Source organism: Lethenteron reissneri, chromosome 68 (assembly GCF_015708825.2).
Source record: "Lethenteron reissneri isolate LAM-NWPU_2019-01 chromosome 68, ASM1570882v1, whole genome shotgun sequence".
NCBI classification, from domain to species: domain Eukaryota; kingdom Metazoa; phylum Chordata; class Hyperoartia; order Petromyzontiformes; family Petromyzontidae; genus Lethenteron; species Lethenteron reissneri.
The window spans coordinates 1,358,358-1,378,070 of record NC_083846.1 but is presented as its reverse complement, the minus strand read 5'-3'; the positions used below and the strand labels follow the sequence as shown (position 1 = coordinate 1,378,070).

General features: G+C 56.0%; 1 protein-coding gene across 7 annotated transcripts in view; it reads right to left on the bottom strand.

The window, feature by feature from the left end:
• Positions 1–19,713, bottom strand: part of LOC133360411 (pleckstrin homology domain-containing family A member 7-like) — a 150,385-nt gene that overhangs the window by 117,048 nt on the left and 13,624 nt on the right. For all 7 annotated transcript variants that reach the window (XM_061579118.1, XM_061579114.1, XM_061579119.1 and 4 more), the window contains exon 3: positions 18,527–18,584. In XM_061579118.1, the coding sequence (XP_061435102.1) occupies positions 18,527–18,584 (58 nt within the window). The remainder of the gene's footprint in view (positions 1–18,526; positions 18,585–19,713) is intronic.

The window sequence follows — 19,713 nt, the reverse complement described above, 5'->3', positions numbered from 1 at the left end:
GAGAATTAGAGAGAGAATAAGAGAGCGAGAGAGAGATAATAAGGGAGCGAGAGAGCGAGAGAGAGAGAGAGAGCAGAATAGACGGGTTGTTTAATGTGCGAGTCTGCACTGCCAGAGAGAAGCTATTGTGGATTTTCGCCTTTCAGCACAATTTTTTTGCGTCACATTTTTTTATTTGTTTAAACCGCTTTGCCGAGTGCAGCGGGGGAACGCCGAGCGGGCAGCAACAAACGGCACTCGCTTGTACGAGACAACGGGCTACTGCAATGCGTCGATAATCATTCGTTGCGAGGGGGAGGGTGGGGGTGGGGGGCCTTGATGTAACTTCGTGTAACACGCATGTTACACGCGTGTTACACGCACACAAGTATGTACGCGTGCCGTTAGCGAGCACCTATTGAGGCCGGAACAGTGCACCCTTACAAGGTGGTGTTGCCAACACCACGCCCGGCCGCCTTTGTCTCCCCAGTGGCGATGTTTACGCACCGCACCAGGTACTCATGAGGCTGAGTCGACCTAGCGGAGGCCCAGGACCGGTTCAGATAATCACACACACGTGTCCTCTTGAACGTACACACGCACACACACACTCGTGTTACACACAATCACACTCGTGTTACACACACACACACGTGTCCACTTGAACGCACACACACGCACACACGTGTCCTCTTGAACGTACACACACACACGCACACACACTCGTGTTACACACAATCGCACTCCTTGTTCATCCTCCGTGAATCCGCACAAAGGCAACCCTCGTGCACTCGCTCCGTCACTCCTCAAATCACAGAACGCAGAGTCAACACACACACAGCACACACACGCACACCACACACACCACACACATATAGTACACACCACACACATATAGTACACACCACACAACACACACACACCACACACAGTACACAGACACACACCACACAACACACACACACCAGACACACACACACAATCGCCCCGTAACAAACACGTCCACTCCGCCGTGGTCTGTCGCTGATATAAAACAATTCGCCAGATTCGACAAAGATTGCACGCCGCTCCTAAATGACCAAATCGCAATCCAACACCGCAGCAGCTTTGGTGGCAGCAGCATCAGGAACAACATCATCAGCAGCATCATCATTAGCAGCATCAGCATCATCAGTAACAGCATCATCAGTAACAGCATCATCAGTAACAGCAGAAGCAGCATCTGCAGCAGCATCAGCAGCAGCATCAGCAACAGCAGCATCAGTAACAGCAGCATCAGTAACAGCATCAGCAGCAGCATCAGTAACAGCATCATCAGTAACAGCATCAGCAGCAGCATCATCAGCAGCATCAGCAGCAGCAGCGGCCTGGCTATCACAATCTGATGGCTCAATGCAGCAAAATGCTCCAAAGCGAAGCGTCGATTCTCAATGTGGAGGGAAGAAACCGGAGAACCCGGAAGAAAAATCCACGCGACCACGGGGGGGAGACACGCAAACTCCACATACACAGCAGCAGCAGGCGTCAGGGTCGGGATCGAACCCGCGACCTCCTGCACACCAGGCGAGGTAGTCAACATCTCCTAGCCACCGTGATGATGATGAGAGAGAGAGACGCAAACTCCAAATATACAACAGCAGGCATCAGGGTCGGGATCGAACCCACGACCTCCTGTAGACCAGGCGAGGGAGTTAACATCTCTTAGCCACCAGAGGACCCGATACAACAGAGGATGCCAGAGTACGCTGGAGACGCGTGTTAAGCGAATCGCTAACAACATAAATAAATAAATACCAAACGTTACTGGGAAGTACAAATTCCACAGCATCATCAAGGGTTTAGTGTCAATCCCAGAGCCTCATAGAGCCAGACTAAGACTCCCTTAGGGCTCAGTGTTAATCCCAGAGGCTCACAGAGCCAGACTAAGACTCCTTTAGGGTTCAGTGTTAATCGCAGAGGCTCACAGAGCCAGACTAAAACTCCCTTCGGGTTTAGTGTTAATCCCAGAGGCTCATGGAGCCAGACTGACTCCCTTAGGGTTCAGTGTTAATCGCAGAGGCTCACAGAGCCAGACTAAGACTCCCTTAGGGTTCAGTGTGATTCGCAGAGCCTCATAGAGCCAGACTAAGACACCCTTAGGCGGCTGAGTGTCAATCCCAGAGCCTCATAGAGCCAGACTAAGACACCCTTAGGGTTCAGTGTTAATCGCAGAGGCTCACAGAGCCAGACTAAGACTCCCATAGGGTTCAGTGTTAATCCCAGAGGCTCATAGAGCCAGACTAAGACTCCCTTAGGTTGCAGTGTTAATCTCAGAGGCTCACAGAGCCAGACTAAGACTCCCTTAGGGTTCAGTGTGAACCCCAGAGGCTCACAGAGCCAGACGAAGACTCCCTTAGGGTTCAGTGTGAACCCCAGAGGCTCACAGAGCCAGACGAAGACTCCCTTAGGGTTCAGTGTGAATTCCAGAGGTTCATAGAGCCAGACGAAGCCGAGGGTTCAGTGTGAATTCAAAGGGATCAAAGGCACCACCACCGCAGCAGCAGTGAAGTCTTCCCCCAATGGCTCAGTGTTCATTCAAGAGGCTCGTTCAGCCCTGAGACTCCGTGACGCGATGTATCCCCTGGGTCAACCCGGCGGAATGAAAAAATAAAGAATCGTCACCAACACACAGCGTCCCCTTCTCTCTCTTGCTCTCTCTCTCGCTCTCTCTCGCTCTCTCTCGCTCTCTCTCGCTCTCACCGAGGGCCGCGCGAGTGGTCGGGGTCAAGCGCAGCCCTGGCAGACAGCAGAGGGGAGCGTTCTCAAAGTCGCTCCCTTTCACGAACGCTTCCCCCGCCCTCTTCGTCTCTCCTCTGTCTCTCTCTCGAGTGAGAGAGAGACAAAGAGAGAGTGTCTGGCACGGGTCGAAAGACGACCCCGGGTGGCGGGCCCCGAGTGGCCACGGAGACGCGTCCCGGCCGCGTCGAAGGCCGCACGCAGGCCGGAGCGACTGCCCCAAGAGAGGCCAAAGATCCCCCGTGTAGTCTTAATAGAGTGTTGGGGCAAGTGCTGTTAGCGAGTAGCACCTACGCACACAAAGACAAAGATCCCCCGTGTAGCCTTAACAGACTGTAGGGGCAAGTGCTGTTAGCGAGTAGCACCTACGCACATAAAGACAAAGATCCCCCGTGTAGCCTTAACAGACTGTTGGGGCAAGTGCTGTTAGCGATTAGCACCTATGAACACAAAGACAAAGATCCCCCGTGTAGCCTTAACAGACTGTTGGGGCAGGTGCTGTGAACGAGTAGCACCTATGAACACAAAAACAAAGATCCCCCGTGTAGCCTTAACAGACTGCTGTGGCAAGTGCTGTGAACGAGTAGCACCTATGAACACAAAGACAAAGATTCCTCGTGTAGCCTTAACCGACTGCTGGGGCAAGTGCTGTTAGCGATTAGCACCTACGCACACAAAGACAAAGATTCCTCGTGTAGCCTTAACAGACTGTTGGGGCAAGTGCTGTTAGCGAGTAGCACCTGTGAAGGCCGGAACGATACACGAGGGGGTGGGTGACCAACACCACGCCCGACCGCCTTTGTCTCCCCAGTGACGATGTTTACTACGCACCGCACCAGGTACTAATTTGCGGCTGAGTTGACCTAGGGGAGGCCCAGGACCGGTTCAGATAATCGTCACCGGTGTTGGCCGTGAGCGGGAATCGAACTCGTGTCGCCGGGTTCGTAACGCAGCGTAGCGCTAACCGCTACACCACCGCTCCCCGCTATGACCACACAATCATACACGAAGACACACACACACACACAGACACACACACAGACACACACACACACAGACATACACACACACACACACAGACATACACACAGACACACACACACACAGACACACACACACACACAGACACACAGACACACAACAAGCAATAAAATAACGGCCCATGCACCTGGGGCATGGTGTTGTCATCGTCTCTGCTGGGTCGTGCTACCGGGCACGTAACCTTACCTACGTACCAACATGTGCGTGTGTGCGTGTGTGCGCGTGTGCGTGCGTGCGTGTGTGGAGCCGTAGTTGGCATAGGTGGGGAGCGGTGGCGTAGCGGTTAGCGCTGCGCTACGAACCCGACGACCCGAGTTCGATTCCCGCCCACGGCCAACACCGGTGACGATTGTCTGAAGCGGTGCTGGGCCTCCATTAGGTCGGCTCAGCCTCAAATGAATACCGGGTGTGGTGTTTAATAAACATCGCTACTGGGGAGACAAAGGCGGTCGGGCGTGGTGCTGTCCACCCTCCCCCTCGTGTACCGGTTCCGGCCTTCATGGGTGCTGCTACTCGCTAACAGCACTTGCCCCAACAACCTGTTAAGGTTACACGGGGCATCTTTGTCCTTGTGTGTCGAACTTCTTTTGCACCACCGCAGGCAGCCAGCCGCGCTAATCGGAGTTGTGGGTGAAGACAACGAAAACTCGAACACAAACAGAGCGCCTCGCGAGAAGTGAGTTTTCAATCAAGATTTTAAAGTGCGTGTGGTTTTCAGCGCCTTCCAAATGAAACCGTTCCCAGTCTCGGGCGATGATGAAGTTCCAGACGGCAAACGGCGGCTCCAGATCGGGGTGCAAATCAACTCCCGATGCAGCCGAAGACACCTCGAGATTGACAGATCCTGGAGCGCCCGCGTCAAAGAACAAGACAGGTCCTGGCAGTGCCGGATTATCATCGTAGCAAAACTAGCTACACGTGTAGCTGCTACTACACGTGTAGCAGTTACTAAAGATGTAGCTACTACTACTACACGTAGTAGTAGTAGCTACTACACTTACTTTACCACGCTAGTTACCCTAACTGGTAACCATACTACACCACGCTAGTTACCCTCCTGGTAACCACACTTTACCACGCTAGTTACCCTAACTGGTAACCACACTTTACCACGCTAGTTACCCTAACTGGTAACCATACTACACCACGCTAGTTACCCTCCTGGTAACCACACTTTACCACGCTCGTTACCCTCCTGGTAACCACACTTTACCACGCTCGTTACCCTCCTGGTAACCATACTTTACCACGCTCGTTACCCTCCTGGTAACCACACTTTACCACGCTCGTTACCCTCCTGGTAACCACACTTTACCACGCTCGTTACCCTCCTGGTAACCATACTTTACCACGCTAGTTACCCTCCTGGTAACCATACTTTACCACGCTCGTTACCCTCCTGGTAACCATACTTTACCACGCTAGTTACCCTCCTGGTAACCATACTTTACCACGCTAGTTACCCTCCTGGTAACCATACTTTACCACGCTAGTTACCCTAACTGGTAACCATACTACACCACGCTCGTTACCCTCCTGGTAACCACACTTTACCACGCTCGTTACCCTCCTGGTAACCACACTTTACCACGCTCGTTACCCTCCTGGTAACCATACTTTACCACGCTAGTTACCCTCCTGGTAACAATACTTCACCATGCTCGTTACCCTACTGGGAACCATACTTCACCATGCTAGTTACCCTCCTGGTAACCATACTTCACCACGCTCGTTACCCTCCTGGTAACCATACTTTACCACGCTAGTTACCCTCCTGGTAACCATACTTTACCACGCTCGTTACCCTCCTGGTAACCATACTTCACCAGGCTCGTTACCCTCCTGGTAACCATACTTCACCACGCTCGTTACCCTCCTGGTAACCACACTTTACCACGCTCGTTACCCTCCTGGTAACCATACTACACCACGCTCGTTACCCTCCTGGTAACCATACTTCACCACGCTAGTTACCCTCCTGGTAACCATACTACACCACGCTCGTTACCCTCCTGGTAACCATACTTCACCACGCTCGTTACCCTCCTGGTAACCACATTTTACCACGCTCGTTACCCTCCTGGTAACCATACTTCACCACGTTCGTTACGCCCCCCCCCTGACCCCCCCCCCCCACCCCCCCGCCGAGCCGGCCCCCCGGTGGAAATTCCACATTCCCATGGCGATGACCGTGAAAGAAATCCGGCAAGCACAATTAGAGGGGCACGGTGGAATTCCTGGACCACGTGTCACGCGGGGGGAGGGGGGAGAGGGGAGGGGGGGAGGGGCTCGCGCCCCCTCCCCCGGCCCCCTCCCTCGCCCCCCTCCCCCGCAGCCCCCACGACCTTGGATGACCCCAAAGTCCGCGCTGTGCCGGTTAAACGGCGCAGTTGCACCGCCTGCGCCCTCAATGGTCTGGCTCTATGAGCATCTTGAATTAACACTGAACCCTGTGGGAGCCTTGGTCTGGCTCTATGAGCCTCTTGAATTAACACTGAACCCTGTGGGAGCCTTAGTCTGGCTCTATGAGCCTCTTGAATTAACACTGAACCCTGTGGGAGCCTTAGTCTGGCTCTATGAGCCTCTTGAATTAACACTGAACCCTGTGGGTGCCTTGGTCTGGCTCTATGAGCCTCTTGAATTAACACTGAACCCTGTGGGTGCCTTGGTCTGGCTCTATGAGCCTCTTGAATTAACACTGAACCCTGTGGGTGCCTTGGTCTGGCTCTATGAGCCTCTTGAATTAACACTGAACCCTGTGGGTGCCTTGGTCTGGCTCTATGAGCCTCTTGAATTAACACTGAACCCTGTGGGTGCCTTGGTCTGGCTCTATGAGCCTCTTGAATTAACACTGAACCCTGTGGGTGCCTTGGTCTGGCTCTATGAGCCTCTTGAATTAACACTGAACCCTGTGGGGGCTTTGGTCTGGCTCTATGAGCATCTTGAATTAACACTGAACCCTGTGGGTGCCTTGGTCTGGCTCTATGAGCCTCTTGAATTAACACTGAACCCTGTGGGTGCCTTGGTCTGGCTCTATGAGCATCTTGAATTAACACTGAACCCTGTGGGGGCTTTGGTCTGGCTCTATGAGCATCTTGAATTAACACTGAACCCTGTGGGTGCCTTGGTCTGGCTCTATGAGCCTCTTGAATTAACACTGAACCCTGTGGTTGCCTTGGTCTGGCTCTATGAGCCTCTTGAATTAACACTGAACCCTGTGGGTGCCTTGGTCTGGCTCTATGAGCATCTTGAATTAACACTGAACCCTGTGGGGGCTTTGGTCTGGCTCTATGAGCATCTTGAATTAACACTGAACCCTGTGAGAGCCTTAGTCTGGCTCTATGAGCCTCTTGAATTAACACTGAACCCTGTGGGAGCCTTAGTCTGGCTCTATGAGCCTCTTGAATTAACACTGAACCCTGTGGGTGCCTTGGTCTGGCTCTATGAGCCTCTTGAATTAACACTGAACCCTGTGGGTGCCTTGGTCTGGCTCTATGAGCCTCTTGAATTAACACTGAACCCTGTGGGTGCCTTGGTCTGGCTCTATGAGCCTCTTGAATTAACACTGAACCCTGTGGGGGCTTTGGTCTGGCTCTATGAGCATCTTGAATTAACACTGAACCCTGTGGGTGCCTTGGTCTGGCTCTATGAGCCTCTTGAATTAACACTGAACCCTGTGGGTGCCTTGGTCTGGCTCTATGAGCATCTTGAATTAACACTGAACCCTGTGGGGGCTTTGGTCTGGCTCTATGAGCATCTTGAATTAACACTGAACCCTGTGGGTGCCTTGGTCTGGCTCTATGAGCCTCTTGAATTAACACTGAACCCTGTGGGTGCCTTGGTCTGGCTCTATGAGCCTCTTGAATTAACACTGAACCCTGTGGGTGCCTTGGTCTGGCTCTATGAGCATCTTGAATTAACACTGAACCCTGTGGGGGCTTTGGTCTGGCTCTATGAGCATCTTGAATTAACACTGAACCCTGTGAGAGCCTTAGTCTGGCTCTATGAGCCTCTTGAATTAACACTGAACCCTGTGGGAGCCTTAGTCTGGCTCTATGAGCCTCTTGAATTAACACTGAACCCTGTGGGTGCCTTGGTCTGGCTCTATGAGCCTCTTGAATTAACACTGAACCCTGTGGGAGCCTTAGTCTGGCTCTATGAGCCTCTTGAATTAACACTGAACCCTGTGGGTGCCTTGGTCTGGCTCTATGAGCCTCTTGAATTAACACTGAACCCTGTGGGGGCCTTGGTCTGGCTCTATGAGCCTCTTGAATTAACACTGAACCCTGTGGTAGCCTTGGTCTGGCTCTATGAGCCTCTTGAATTAACACTGAACCATGTGGGTGCCTTGGTCTGGCTCTATGAGCATCTTGAATTAACAATGAACCCTGTGGGTGCCTTGGTCTGGCTCTATGAGCCTCTTGAATTAACACTGAACCCTGTGGGAGCCTTAGTCTGGCTCTATGAGCCTCTTGAATTAACACTGAACCCTGTGGGGGCCTTGGTCTGGCTCTATGAGCATCTTGAATTAACACTGAACCCTGTGGGGGCCTTGGTCTGGCTCTATGAGCATCTTGAATTAACACTGAACCCTGTGGGGGCCTTGGTCTGGCTCTATGAGCCTCTTGAATTAACACTGAACCCTGTGGGAGCCTTAGTCTGGCTCTATGAGCCTCTTGAATTAACACTGAACCCTGTGGGTGCCTTGGTCTGGCTCTATGAGCCTCTTGAATTAACACTGAACCCTGTGGGTGCCTTGGTCTGGCTCTATGAGCCTCTTGAATTAACACTGAACCCTGTGGGTGCCTTGGTCTGGCTCTATGAGTATCTTGAATTAACACTGAACCCTAGGGGAGCCTTAGTCGGAGACACTTTTCCCAGTCAGCGGCAGGTCTCTAATCCAGACCGCGTAGCCTCCTGACATGATGAAGTTTAACGCGGCAACACCAGTAGCGGATATCACTACAAATAAATTCATGCTGCCAGAAAACAGATGCCAAGTCCTGGACAGGTGTAAACCATTAGTGGATGGGTGGGTGGGTTACTGACTTCGCTGTGGGTGAGTCGGTGAGTGAGTGGGCCGGTGGGTGAGTGAGTGGGTGAGTGAGTGAGTGGGTGAGTGAGTGAGTGGGTGAGTGTGTGAGTGGGTGAGTGTGTGAGTGGGAGAGTGTGCGAGTGGATAAGTGGGTGAGTGAGTGGGTGAGTGAGTGGGTGGATGAGTGGGTGAGTGAGTGAGTGGGCGAGTGGGTGTGTGAGTGAGTCGGTGGGCGAGTGGATGCTTGGATGAGTGAGTGGGTGAGTGAGTGAGTGGGTGGGTGAGTGATTGGGTGAGTGAGTGAGTGAGTGGGTGGGTGGGTGAATGGGTGGGTGGGTGTGTGAATGTGTAGGTGGGTGAATGTGTGGGTGTGTATGCGAGTGGGAGTGTATGAGTGTGTGAGTGGGTGAGTGAGTGGGTGGGTGGGTGTGTGAATGTGTGGGTGGGTGAATGTGTGGGTGTGTGAATGTGTGGGTGGGTGAATGTGTGTGTGAGTGTATGTGAGTGTGAGTGTATGAGTGTGTGAATGTGTGGGTGGGTGAATGTGTGGGTGTGTATGTGAGTGGGAGTGTATGAGTGTGTGAATGTGTGGGTGGGTGAATGTGTGGGGGGTATGTGAGTGGGAGTGTATGAGTGTGTGAATGTGTGGGTGGGTGAATGTGTGTGTGTGTATGTGGGAGGGTGTGTATGAGTGTGTGAGTGGGTGAGTGTGTTAGTGGGTGGGTGTGTTAGTGGCTGTGTGAGTGTGTGAGTGTGTGTGTGAGTGTGTTAGTGTATGAGTGTGTGAGTGTGTGAGTGAGTGGGTGGGTGTGTGAATGGGTGGGTGGGTGAATGTGTGGGTGTGTGAATGTGTGGGTGTGTGAATGTGTGGGTGGGTGAATGTGTGGGTGGGTGAATGTGTGGGTGTGTATGCGAGTGGGAGTGTATGAGTGTGTGAATGGGTGGGTGAGTGTGTATGAGTGTGTGAGTGGGTGTGTTAGTGGGTGGGTGTGTATGTGAGTGGGAGTGTATGAGTGTGTGAGTGGGTGAGTGTGTTAGTGGGTGGGTGTGTTAGTGGGTGGGTGTGTTAGTGGCTGTGTGTGTGTGTATGAGTGTGTGTATGTGAGTGCGTGTATGTGAGTGGGTGTGTATGTGAGTGGGAGTGTATGAGTGTGTGTATGTGAGTGGGTGTGTATGAGTGTGTGAGTGGGTGAGTGTGTTAGTAGGTGGGTGTGTTAGTGGGTGGGTGTGTTAGTAGGTGGGTGTGTTAGTAGGTGGGTGTGTTAGTGGGTGGGTGTGTTAGTGGCTGTGTGAGTGGGTGAGTGAGTCTATGCTCAACCCTGTGCGGTCTCCTGTGATCGTAAGATTCCGCACAGCGACACACGTGTACCACATCTCGGTACAAATCAACTCCTGCTGCCACGCGAAAGGAGACACAGATTTCCAGACTCTCTGGGTCACAGATCAAACCCCTGCCAGGTGGCAACCCTCGAGTAACCGGTGCGATGTGCGAGAGCATCGGCACCGGGGAGACAAAGGCGGCCGGGCAAAGTTGCGAGTCCAGAAAATCCGGAGTGGTGGCAACACCCGAAGCAGGCGGCACTCACAGCCTGAGCCAACGCTGAGTCAGCGTCCAGAGTGGTGGTGGTGGTGGGGGGGTGGTGGTGGTGGTGGTGGGGGGTGGTGGTGGTGGTGGGGGGGTGGTGGTGGTGGTGGTGGTGGGGGGTGGTGGTGGGGGGGTGGTGGTGGTGACGGGGGTGGTGGTGATGGCGGGGGTGGTGGTGATGGTGGTGACGGGGGGTGGTGGTGGTGACGGGGGGGTGGTGGTGGTGGTGATGGTGGTGACGGGGGGGGGGGTGGTGGTGACGGGGGGGGGGGGGGGTGGTGGTGACGGGGGGGGTGGTGGTGACGGGGGGGGGGGCACCCCTCTCTCCCCCTCCCTCCCCTCATCTCTCTTCATCTCCCTCCCTCCCCTCCCTTTCCTCCCCTCCGTCCCCAGCACCTCCCGACAAAGTCACCCCTGGCGCTGCGTCAGTGTTAATCTCCGTGGCTCACAGAGCCAGACTAAGGCTCCCCCCAATGGCTCATTGTGAATCCGAGAGGTTCATAGAGCCAGACGAAGCCTCCCCCCTACGGTTCAGTGTTAATTTAAGAGGCTCGCCGAGCCAGCCTCAGGCTCCCCTAGGGTTCAGTCTTAATCAGCGTGGCTCATAGAGCCAGGGGCCCCATGGGCTCTCATCGACTTGCATAACCACGTCGGTGCTGTTTGTTACTGGACGTTTCACGTTGCGGCCCCCTCGAGTCTGTTATTCGGCAACTACCGCTTAAACAGCAGCAGCAGCAGCAGGGGGAAACTCGCGTCCGGATGCAAATGTGCAGCGAGCATGTGCCGCGGTGTTCCCCCGGGGCTTGCAGCAACAGCAGCATCAGTCGCCTGCTGCCGCCGCTGCCGCCGCTGCCTTTGACCCCCTCCCCCGCTCAGACAGCGCGGGCTCGGACGAGATCCCCGGATCTCGTCCCGTCGGCACCACCACGCGCGCGACGTGATTGTACGTGTGTGTGTGTGTGTACGTGTGTGTGTGTGTACGTGTGTGTGTGTGTACGTGTGTGTGTGTGTGTACGTGTGTGTGTGTACGTGTGTGTGTGTGTACGTGTGTGTGTGTGTACGTGTGTGTGTGTGTACGTGTGTGTGTGTGTACGTGTGTGTGTGTACGTGTGTGTGTGTGTACGTGTGTGTGTGTACGTGTGTGTGTGTGTACGTGTGTGTGTGTACGTGTGTGTGTGTACGTGTGTACGTGTGTGTGTGTGTACGTGTGTGTGTGTGTCGTGTGTGTGTGTACGTGTGTGTGTACGTGTGTGTGTGTACGTGTGTGTGTACGTGTGTGTGTGTACGTGTGTGTGTGTGTACGTGTGTGTGTACGTGTGTGTGTGTACGTGTGTGTGTACGTGTGTGTGTACGTGTGTGTGTGTACGTGTGTGTGTGTACGTGTGTGTGTGTACGTGTGTACGTGCGTGTGTGTGTACGTGTACGTGCGTGTGTGTACGTGTCTGTACCCACAGACTCGCACAGAGACCCACAGACTCACAATGAGCTTGCTATGCCCACCGCTGTGTATTATTGATCAATCCCGAGCCTGGCTTTGGAGTCGTCCTCTCTGAAGTTTTCGGACCGCTTCCTGAGGCCCCCCCTCAGGGGAGGCGCGGGGCCCGGGGCGTGTCGCCAGCCCAGGCGGGGACGCAGTCGCGTGCTCACTCTCACTAGCAGCAGCAGCAGCAGTAGCCTGCTGATCATCCGCATCATCCTCGTCGTCGTAATCATCATTGTTACCACTGCTGCTGCTACTGCTATTGTTGATTGGTGGAGAGGGGGGTGGAGTGGGGGTGGTGGAGAGGGGGGGTGGAGGGGGGATGGAGGGCGGGGTGGAGTGGGGGTGGTGGAGAGGGGGGGTGGGGGCGTGGGGAAGTGGTGGGGAAGTGGTGGAGAGGGGGGGTGGAGGTGGGGGGTGGAGGTGGGGTGGAGGGGGGGATGGAGGGGGGGTGGAGGGGGGGTGGAGGGGGGGTGGAGGGGGGTGAGGTGGGGTGGAGTGGGGTGGTGGAGGTGGAGGGGGTGGAGTGGGGGGTGACGGGAAACGCCGCTTCCGGGTCCCCGAGCCCCGCGGGGAGTGGGGGGGGGCCCTGCTGGGGGGGGCCCGGCACGCGACGCCGTGGGGGGTGGGGTAGCGGGTGGGGGGTGGGGGGAGGATGGGGCAGGGCCCCTCCCCTCCCCCTCCCCTCCCCCTCCCCGCGTCGCTCCGCGGGGCTCGGCACTCGATTGTTTCCTGTAGCCGGGCCCGCAGGGACCCCGAAACACTGCCACCATAAACCACCACCACCACCAAAACCACCACCACCAAAGCCCTCATCACCACCAAAGCCCTCATCACTACCAAAACCACCACCATTAAAACTATCATCACTAACACCACTACCAAAACCACCACCATTATCCACCAAAACCATCACCACCAAAAACCACCACCACAACAACAACAACGCCACAACAAAGCCACCACCTGGCACCGCGTACAGGCCCAATGCCGCCACCACAACCGCCACACGTCAGTAGCTCACAACACGAGTGTGTTGACACCGTCAAAGGTGAGCTCATCTACTGACCAGCCGCTCGACCACAGGTCAGCGGACTGGCGAGCCGGTCCCCTGGCTAGACAGTGTAGTGGCTAGACAGTGCAGTGGCTAGATGTTCTAGTGGCTAGACGTTCTAGTCATCTAGTGGCTAGATATTCTAGTGGCTAGATATTCTAGTGGCTAGATAATGTATTGAGGAGCCGATCTCTTGGCTAGGCAGCCAGTGATAAAGTCCGTGGGTGTGTGCGAGGTCTCGAGTGCCGAGTACCGAGAGGGTGAGCCAGCTCACAGGAATACTACAGGGCTCGAGTGGGTTTAGACACCAGACAGACACACAACTTACTAGCCAGACAGCCAGACAGCTTACTAGCCAGACAGCCAGACAGCTTACTAGCCAGACAGCCAGCTTACTAGCCAGACAGACATCTTACTAGCCAGACAGACATCTTACTAGCCAGACAGACAGCCAGCCAGCAGACAGCTTACTAGCCAGACAGATAACTTACTAGCCAAACAGACAGACAGCTCACACAGACACACAACTTACTAGCCAGACATACAGACAGCTTACTAGCCAGAGACAGACAGTCCACCCCCTAGCCATAGCTTACTAGACACACAGCACGCCCACTAGAGAGACAGCAGCGGGCTGGGACCCCCCCCCTCCACGTGGGCCTCGCTTCCTGTCCGAGCAGCGCGCGCAGAGAGCGCGCGGGCATCAATCACGTGGGGAGGGCAACTCCCCTCGTCTCTCTCTCTCTCTTCACTCTGCACTCTCTCTTCACTCTCTCCCCACCGCTGTGCTCCCCCTCCCTCGCCTCCCCCTCTCTCTCTTCACTCTCCCCCCCCACCTCCATCCCCCCTCCCTCTCCATTGCCTCCCTCTCATCTCTCCCCCATCTCTCCCCCACCCTCTCCCCCATCTCTCCCTCTTCCCACCAACTCCTTCCCCTCTCTCTCTCCAATCTCCGCTCTTCCTCCTCCCTCACCATGCACCCCTCTCTCTCCCCAATCTCTCCCCCACCCTCACCACTCACTCCTCCCACTCCCTCTCCCCACCATCTCCTTACACTCTCTCCCCAATCCCTCCCCCACCACTCACCCCCCACTCCCTCACCCCCCACTCCCTCTCCCTGCATCTCTCCCCCCCCTCTCCACTCCCTCCAATCTCCCCCCCCCCATCCTGCCCCCCTCATTCATGAAGCCGGCGTGTGCTCTCTAGCCCACGTGTTCCTCTCTCTCTCTCTGTGCAATCGTCACCATGGTCTATCAATGATGACATACAGATCCATAGACTCACACAGAGACCAGTAGACTCGCATACAGACACACAGACTCGCATAGAGACCCGTAGACTCGCAGAGAAACCCATAGACTCGCATAGAAACCCATAGACTCGCATAGAGACTCATAGACTCGCATAGAAACCCATAGACTCGCATAGAGACCCATAGACTCGCATAGAGACCCATAGACTCGCAGAGAAACCCATAGACTCGCATAGAAACCCATAAACTCGTATAGAAACCCATAGACCCCAACTGAGTAGTTACCAAGCCAGCTTTCTCCGAGCGAAGCGATTTGTTACGGGTGTCTGGGGCACAGGGTCACAAATGACTGCACGATTTAAAACACAAACACACACACAACTTGCAACTCATCAGAGCGGAGTTTTCTTTTTTCATTTCCCACTTTCATGTTTTGGCTGACTTCCAGTCTCGGGCGAGGAGTGAGCGAGGGAGCGAGCGAGGAGAGAGAGCGAGCGGGGAAGAGCGAGCGAGGAAAGAGCGAGCGAGGAGAGAGAGCGAGCGAGAGAGCGAGCGAGAGAGAGCGAGCGAGCGGGCGAGGAGAGAGCGGGCGAGGAGAGAGCGGGCGAGGAGAGAGAGAGCGGGCGAGGAGAGAGCGAGCGAGCGGGCGAGGAGAGAGCGGGCGAGGAGAGAGCGAGCGAGGAGAGAGCGAGCGAGGAGAGAGCGAGCGAGGAGAGAGCGGGCGAGGAGAGAGCGAGCGAGCGGGCGAGGAGAGAGCGGGCGAGGAGAGAGCGAGCGAGGAGAGAGCGGGCGAGGAGAGAGCGGGCGAGGAGAGAGCGAGCGAGCGGGCGAGGAGAGAGCGAGCGAGGAGAGAGCGAGCGAGGAGAGAGCGGGCGAGCGAGGAGAGAGCGAGCGAGGAGAGAGCGAGCGAGCGGGCGAGGAGAGAGCGAGCGAGGAGAGAGCGAGAGAGCGAGAGAGCGGGCGAGGAGAGAGCGAGCGAGCGGGCGAGGAGAGAGCGAGCGAGGAGAGAGCGAGCGAGCGAGAGAGCGAGAGAGCGAGCGAGAGAGCGAGAGAGAGAGCTTGGCCTCCCATCGACCCGCAAGGAGGAAGCTATCTCCCCCCCACCACCTGTAGAGAGCTGGGAGAGTGGCTCCCGGGAGGCCACGACACAGAGCCAAGGTGGATGTTATAATTCGATTACTTTATATAAAAAATGTTAATTGTTTTACCAGGTGTAATACCACCACCACTACCACAGAGCCGCTTCACTGGAGATCTTTCTCAGCAGCGACCTGGCGGCTGTCAGAAATGATGGCCCTACGAAGTGGGGTCACGGTCATCATCATCATCGTCGTCATCGTCACAGCAGCGACAATTCTGCTACTCCGGACGCAGTCACGCGGCTGGTCAACCACCGCGATGCAACATCACAGCTGCTGCTGCTACTCTCCATCATCATCAGCATCATCAGCCGCACGCAGGAGAAGATTTAAGATATCGCAAACTGCAATCATCAACCCCTTGAGACGGAATTCCTCATTGGCGACACGCACGGCGCACAAACACACGGAGACAGCCCCACGTGGTGCCTTCAGCAGAGTTCTGGGGCAAGTGCTGACTTTAGCGAGTAGCAGCAGCGCGGGATGAAGCGAGTGCGGGGCCTGGAGCACGTGTTGTTATAACGGGGCCCCGAATAAAACAAAAACACACAAATATTAAAACACCAATTTGTAACTTGTGTAGTAAAGTAATTGTATTTTTTCATTTGCTATACAGCCAGATAATACGACAAATCGCTAACCCTAAACACCCGGTCGTTCGTAAAAGTCCAAGGCGGTAAAGTACTATAGTAATAGAGCAAGTGCAGAATCACTGAACCGGAATTGATAACTTGAAAGCGTTTAGCGCGGGGCCCTTGAAAGTGCGGAGCCCGTAGCTACTACACGTGTATGCAATAGCAGCTACTACATGTGTAACAGCTACTACACGTGTAACAGCTACTACACGTGTAGCGACTTGTGCTATGAGGATAATCCGGCACCGAGTAGCAGCAGCAGCAGCGGCGGCGGCGACTGAGCCCAGCCCGGCCACACGAGTTGGGTGAGTGGCAAGCACCACACCCCGTCACTCGTGCCCACCCAGCGCCGCGTGGGCACACGCCACACCGGTTACCCGTTCGAGGCCGAGTCGACCTAGGGGTTGGCAGGGCCGAGGGATCGGTGTCGCGCGTTCGGCCGGCCGCCCTCATCGGTCAAACACAAAGAGCGGCTCGGGGTGACGGGAGGATGTGGGGGCAGCAGCAGCAGAACGACGACAACAACAACAACGAAGATTACAGGCGCCATCCGCCGCTAAGTGAGCCCCACGCGCCAGCAGGGGCCTTGACTGCCGCCAGCCGCCCCCCGTTGGGGCCGCGACCGCACAGCAGCTGAGGTGGGGCCCCCCAGCAGAAGGACCTCCCACCCCCCCCCCATGGCCTCCCCCCTTCTTCCCTTCTGGAGTGCTTCATTTCAGCGGCAAATGTCGGTCCCGGCGCGAGCACGGCTCCTGGGCCGGCTTCGACACGCGGCGTCTCTTCAGCAGGGCAGAGGTTCTCATCGCACCGCCGTGCGGAGCCAGCCGCGCTGATCGGAGGTGCGGGGGGAGGGACAAAGTAAACACCAAGAGCAGTTGCAATGAGATGATGATGCTTCAAAAGTGCGTAGCTCCCAGTTCGCTTTCTAACATCGGGCGGAAGCAGCGTTCCAGACGGCCGCGGCAACGAGTTTCCGCCGAAGGGCACCGACGCTCTCTGGACTGTGCGTGCTGCGCGGCACACACTCGCGACCACGTGCGGAAACTTCCGGCCAATCACAGCCGGCTCCTCATCCAGGGGTTGCGCGCCCCGAATCGCGGACCGCACAGGAGAGACTCCCTCCCATGACGGAGACCTCTTCGGAGGCGGCTGCAGCGTCGGAAGATGGGACCTACCGCCACCGCCCGCGCACGTGACGAACTCCGATAGACCACGTGGCACCCACCACGTGACACCCGCCACGTGGCACCCACCACGTGACACCCACCACCCCCTCACGGCAACCAATCGCAGGCCGCAACAAAAAGTACCACGCCGATCCGAGCTCGCCGATGCTGCAAGCTGCCCTTGGCACGCGCGCAATCGTCGACGCGACACGTTCCGTGTCCGTAACAATACCACGTGTGTGTGTGTGGTGGGGGGGGGGGGGCTTTAGAAGGAATACAAGAAACACTGGACCGACGTTTCGGGCAATGGCCCTCCTTCAGAAGCCCAGCAGAGATCTGGAGACGGCTCCAATCATGGAAGCTGCTGCGAAATGAGAAAACCAACGATGGAATCTCAAGGCACCAAACACAGCGCCCTCTGGGCTGCCGAGAAGAAAACGAATTCCTCCTCGTAAACAACGGGACGTCGCTACACTCACGCGGGGGGGGGCTGGGGGGGGCGGTGGGGGGCGACGTCCAATGCATCCCGCATCCTCTCACCGTCCGATCACTCGTCCCACCGCTCCTCCCAATTCTAGCCGACGGAAACCGTGCGAAACAACAAACTGCCCCCTCTCTCCCAAAACACGACCCGGCTTTGGTGTCATTATTGTTGTTGTTGCATTGTTGTTGTTGTTGCGTTGTTGTTGCGTTGTTGTTGTTGCATTGTTGTTGTTGTTTAAAGACAGCCGAACCCGAGCCGGACAGCGATCAATCATCAACCAACGGTAACGGGAACCGACATCCGAGGCGAGCGCTGCCTCACCGCCATCTGCGAGTCGCGGGACAAATCGACGCACGGCGATCGACCAGCCAGGAGCAAGGGGGAGCGAGAGCACGTGACGCTCCTGGCCCTCGTGACCCTCGTGACGCTCGTGACGGTGGCGACGATCGCGACGGTGGCGACGATCGCGACGCTCGTGACGACGTCGTCGTCGCTGTGCGTCTGGACGAGGGGATCGCCAGCCAGGCCATCCCGTCCGTCTGTGCGTCTGTCTCTCTGTCCATCTGTCTCTCTGTCTCTCTGTCTGTCTGTCTGTCTCTGTGTCTCTTTGTCTCTCTGTCTCTGTCTGTCTCTCTGTCCGTCTGTCGCGAGTCTATCCGGGAAACGCATCCCGGCGGTCGCATCGGCCACCGCAGACACGGGGAGAGCGGTGGCGGTGGCCATCGCGAGCGTGGCGCCCGCAAAACGGAGGGCATGCGAGAGACAGAGAGAGACACGGAGACGCGCGGGGAGAGACACGGAGACGCGCGGGGAGACAGCGGAAGCCACGGGGGGGGGGGGGGAGACACGGGGGGACCTCACGCGGCGGAGAGAGCCGCGGCGAGGAGCGCGAGCGACTCACTTGATGAAGTAGCTGACTCCCTCCCTCGTGAACGCCTCCTCCCAGCCCAGCGGCAGGTCTGCCACGCGGGGGACAGACGGAGACACACGCGGTCACAGCCCGCACGGTGCCAGCAGCAGCAGTAGTAGTGGTAGCAGCAGTAGTGGTAGCAGCAGTAATGGTAGCAGTAGCAGCAGTAGTAGTAGCAGTAGTAGTAGCAGTAGTAGTAGCAGCAGCAGTAGTAGCAGCAGTAGTGGTAGTAGCAATAGTAGTGGTAGCAGCAGTAGTAGTAGTAGCAGCAGCAGCAGCAGTGGTAGCAGCAGTAGTAGTAGCAGTAGTAGCAGCAGCAGTAGTAGCAGCAGCAGTAGTAGTAGCAGCAGTAGTAGTTGCAGCAGTAGCAGTAGCAGCAGTAGCAGCAGCAGTAGCAGCAGTAGTAGCAGCAGCAGCAGTAGAAGTAGTGGTAGCAGCAGCAGTAGTAGCAACAGCAGTAGTAGTAGTGGTGGTAGCAGCAGCAGTAGTAGCAGTAGCAGCAGCAGTAGCAGTAGCAGCAGCAGTAGCGGCAGCAGCAGCAGCAGTGGTGGTAGCAGCAGCAGCAGCAGTAGTAGCAGTAGCAGTAGCTAGCAGTAGCAGCAGTAGTAGCAGCAGCAGTAGCAGCAGCAGTAGCAGCAGTAGCAGCAGCAGCAGTAGCAGCAGCAGTAGCAGCAGTAGCAGCAGCAGCAGTAGCAATGCCCACAGACTGCCAAGTTGATGAGTCATCATCGAGACAGCGTATTTGTGACAGGACACGTGTGTACGCCCCGTCCATGCACACACACAGGGTGTACACACACACACACATGGTGTACACACACACACACACAGGGTGTACACACACACACACACAGGGTGTACACACACACACACACAGGGTGTACACACACACACACAGGGTGTACACACACACACACACAGGGTGTACACACACACACACACACAGGGTGTACACACACACACACACACAGGGTGTACACACACACACACACAGGGCGTACACACACACACATGGCGTACACACACACACACACAGGGTGTACACACACACACACACAGGGCGTACACACACACACACACAGGGCGTACACACACACACACACGGTGTACACACACACACACACGGTGTACACACACACACACACACAGGGTGTACACACACACACACACGGTGCACA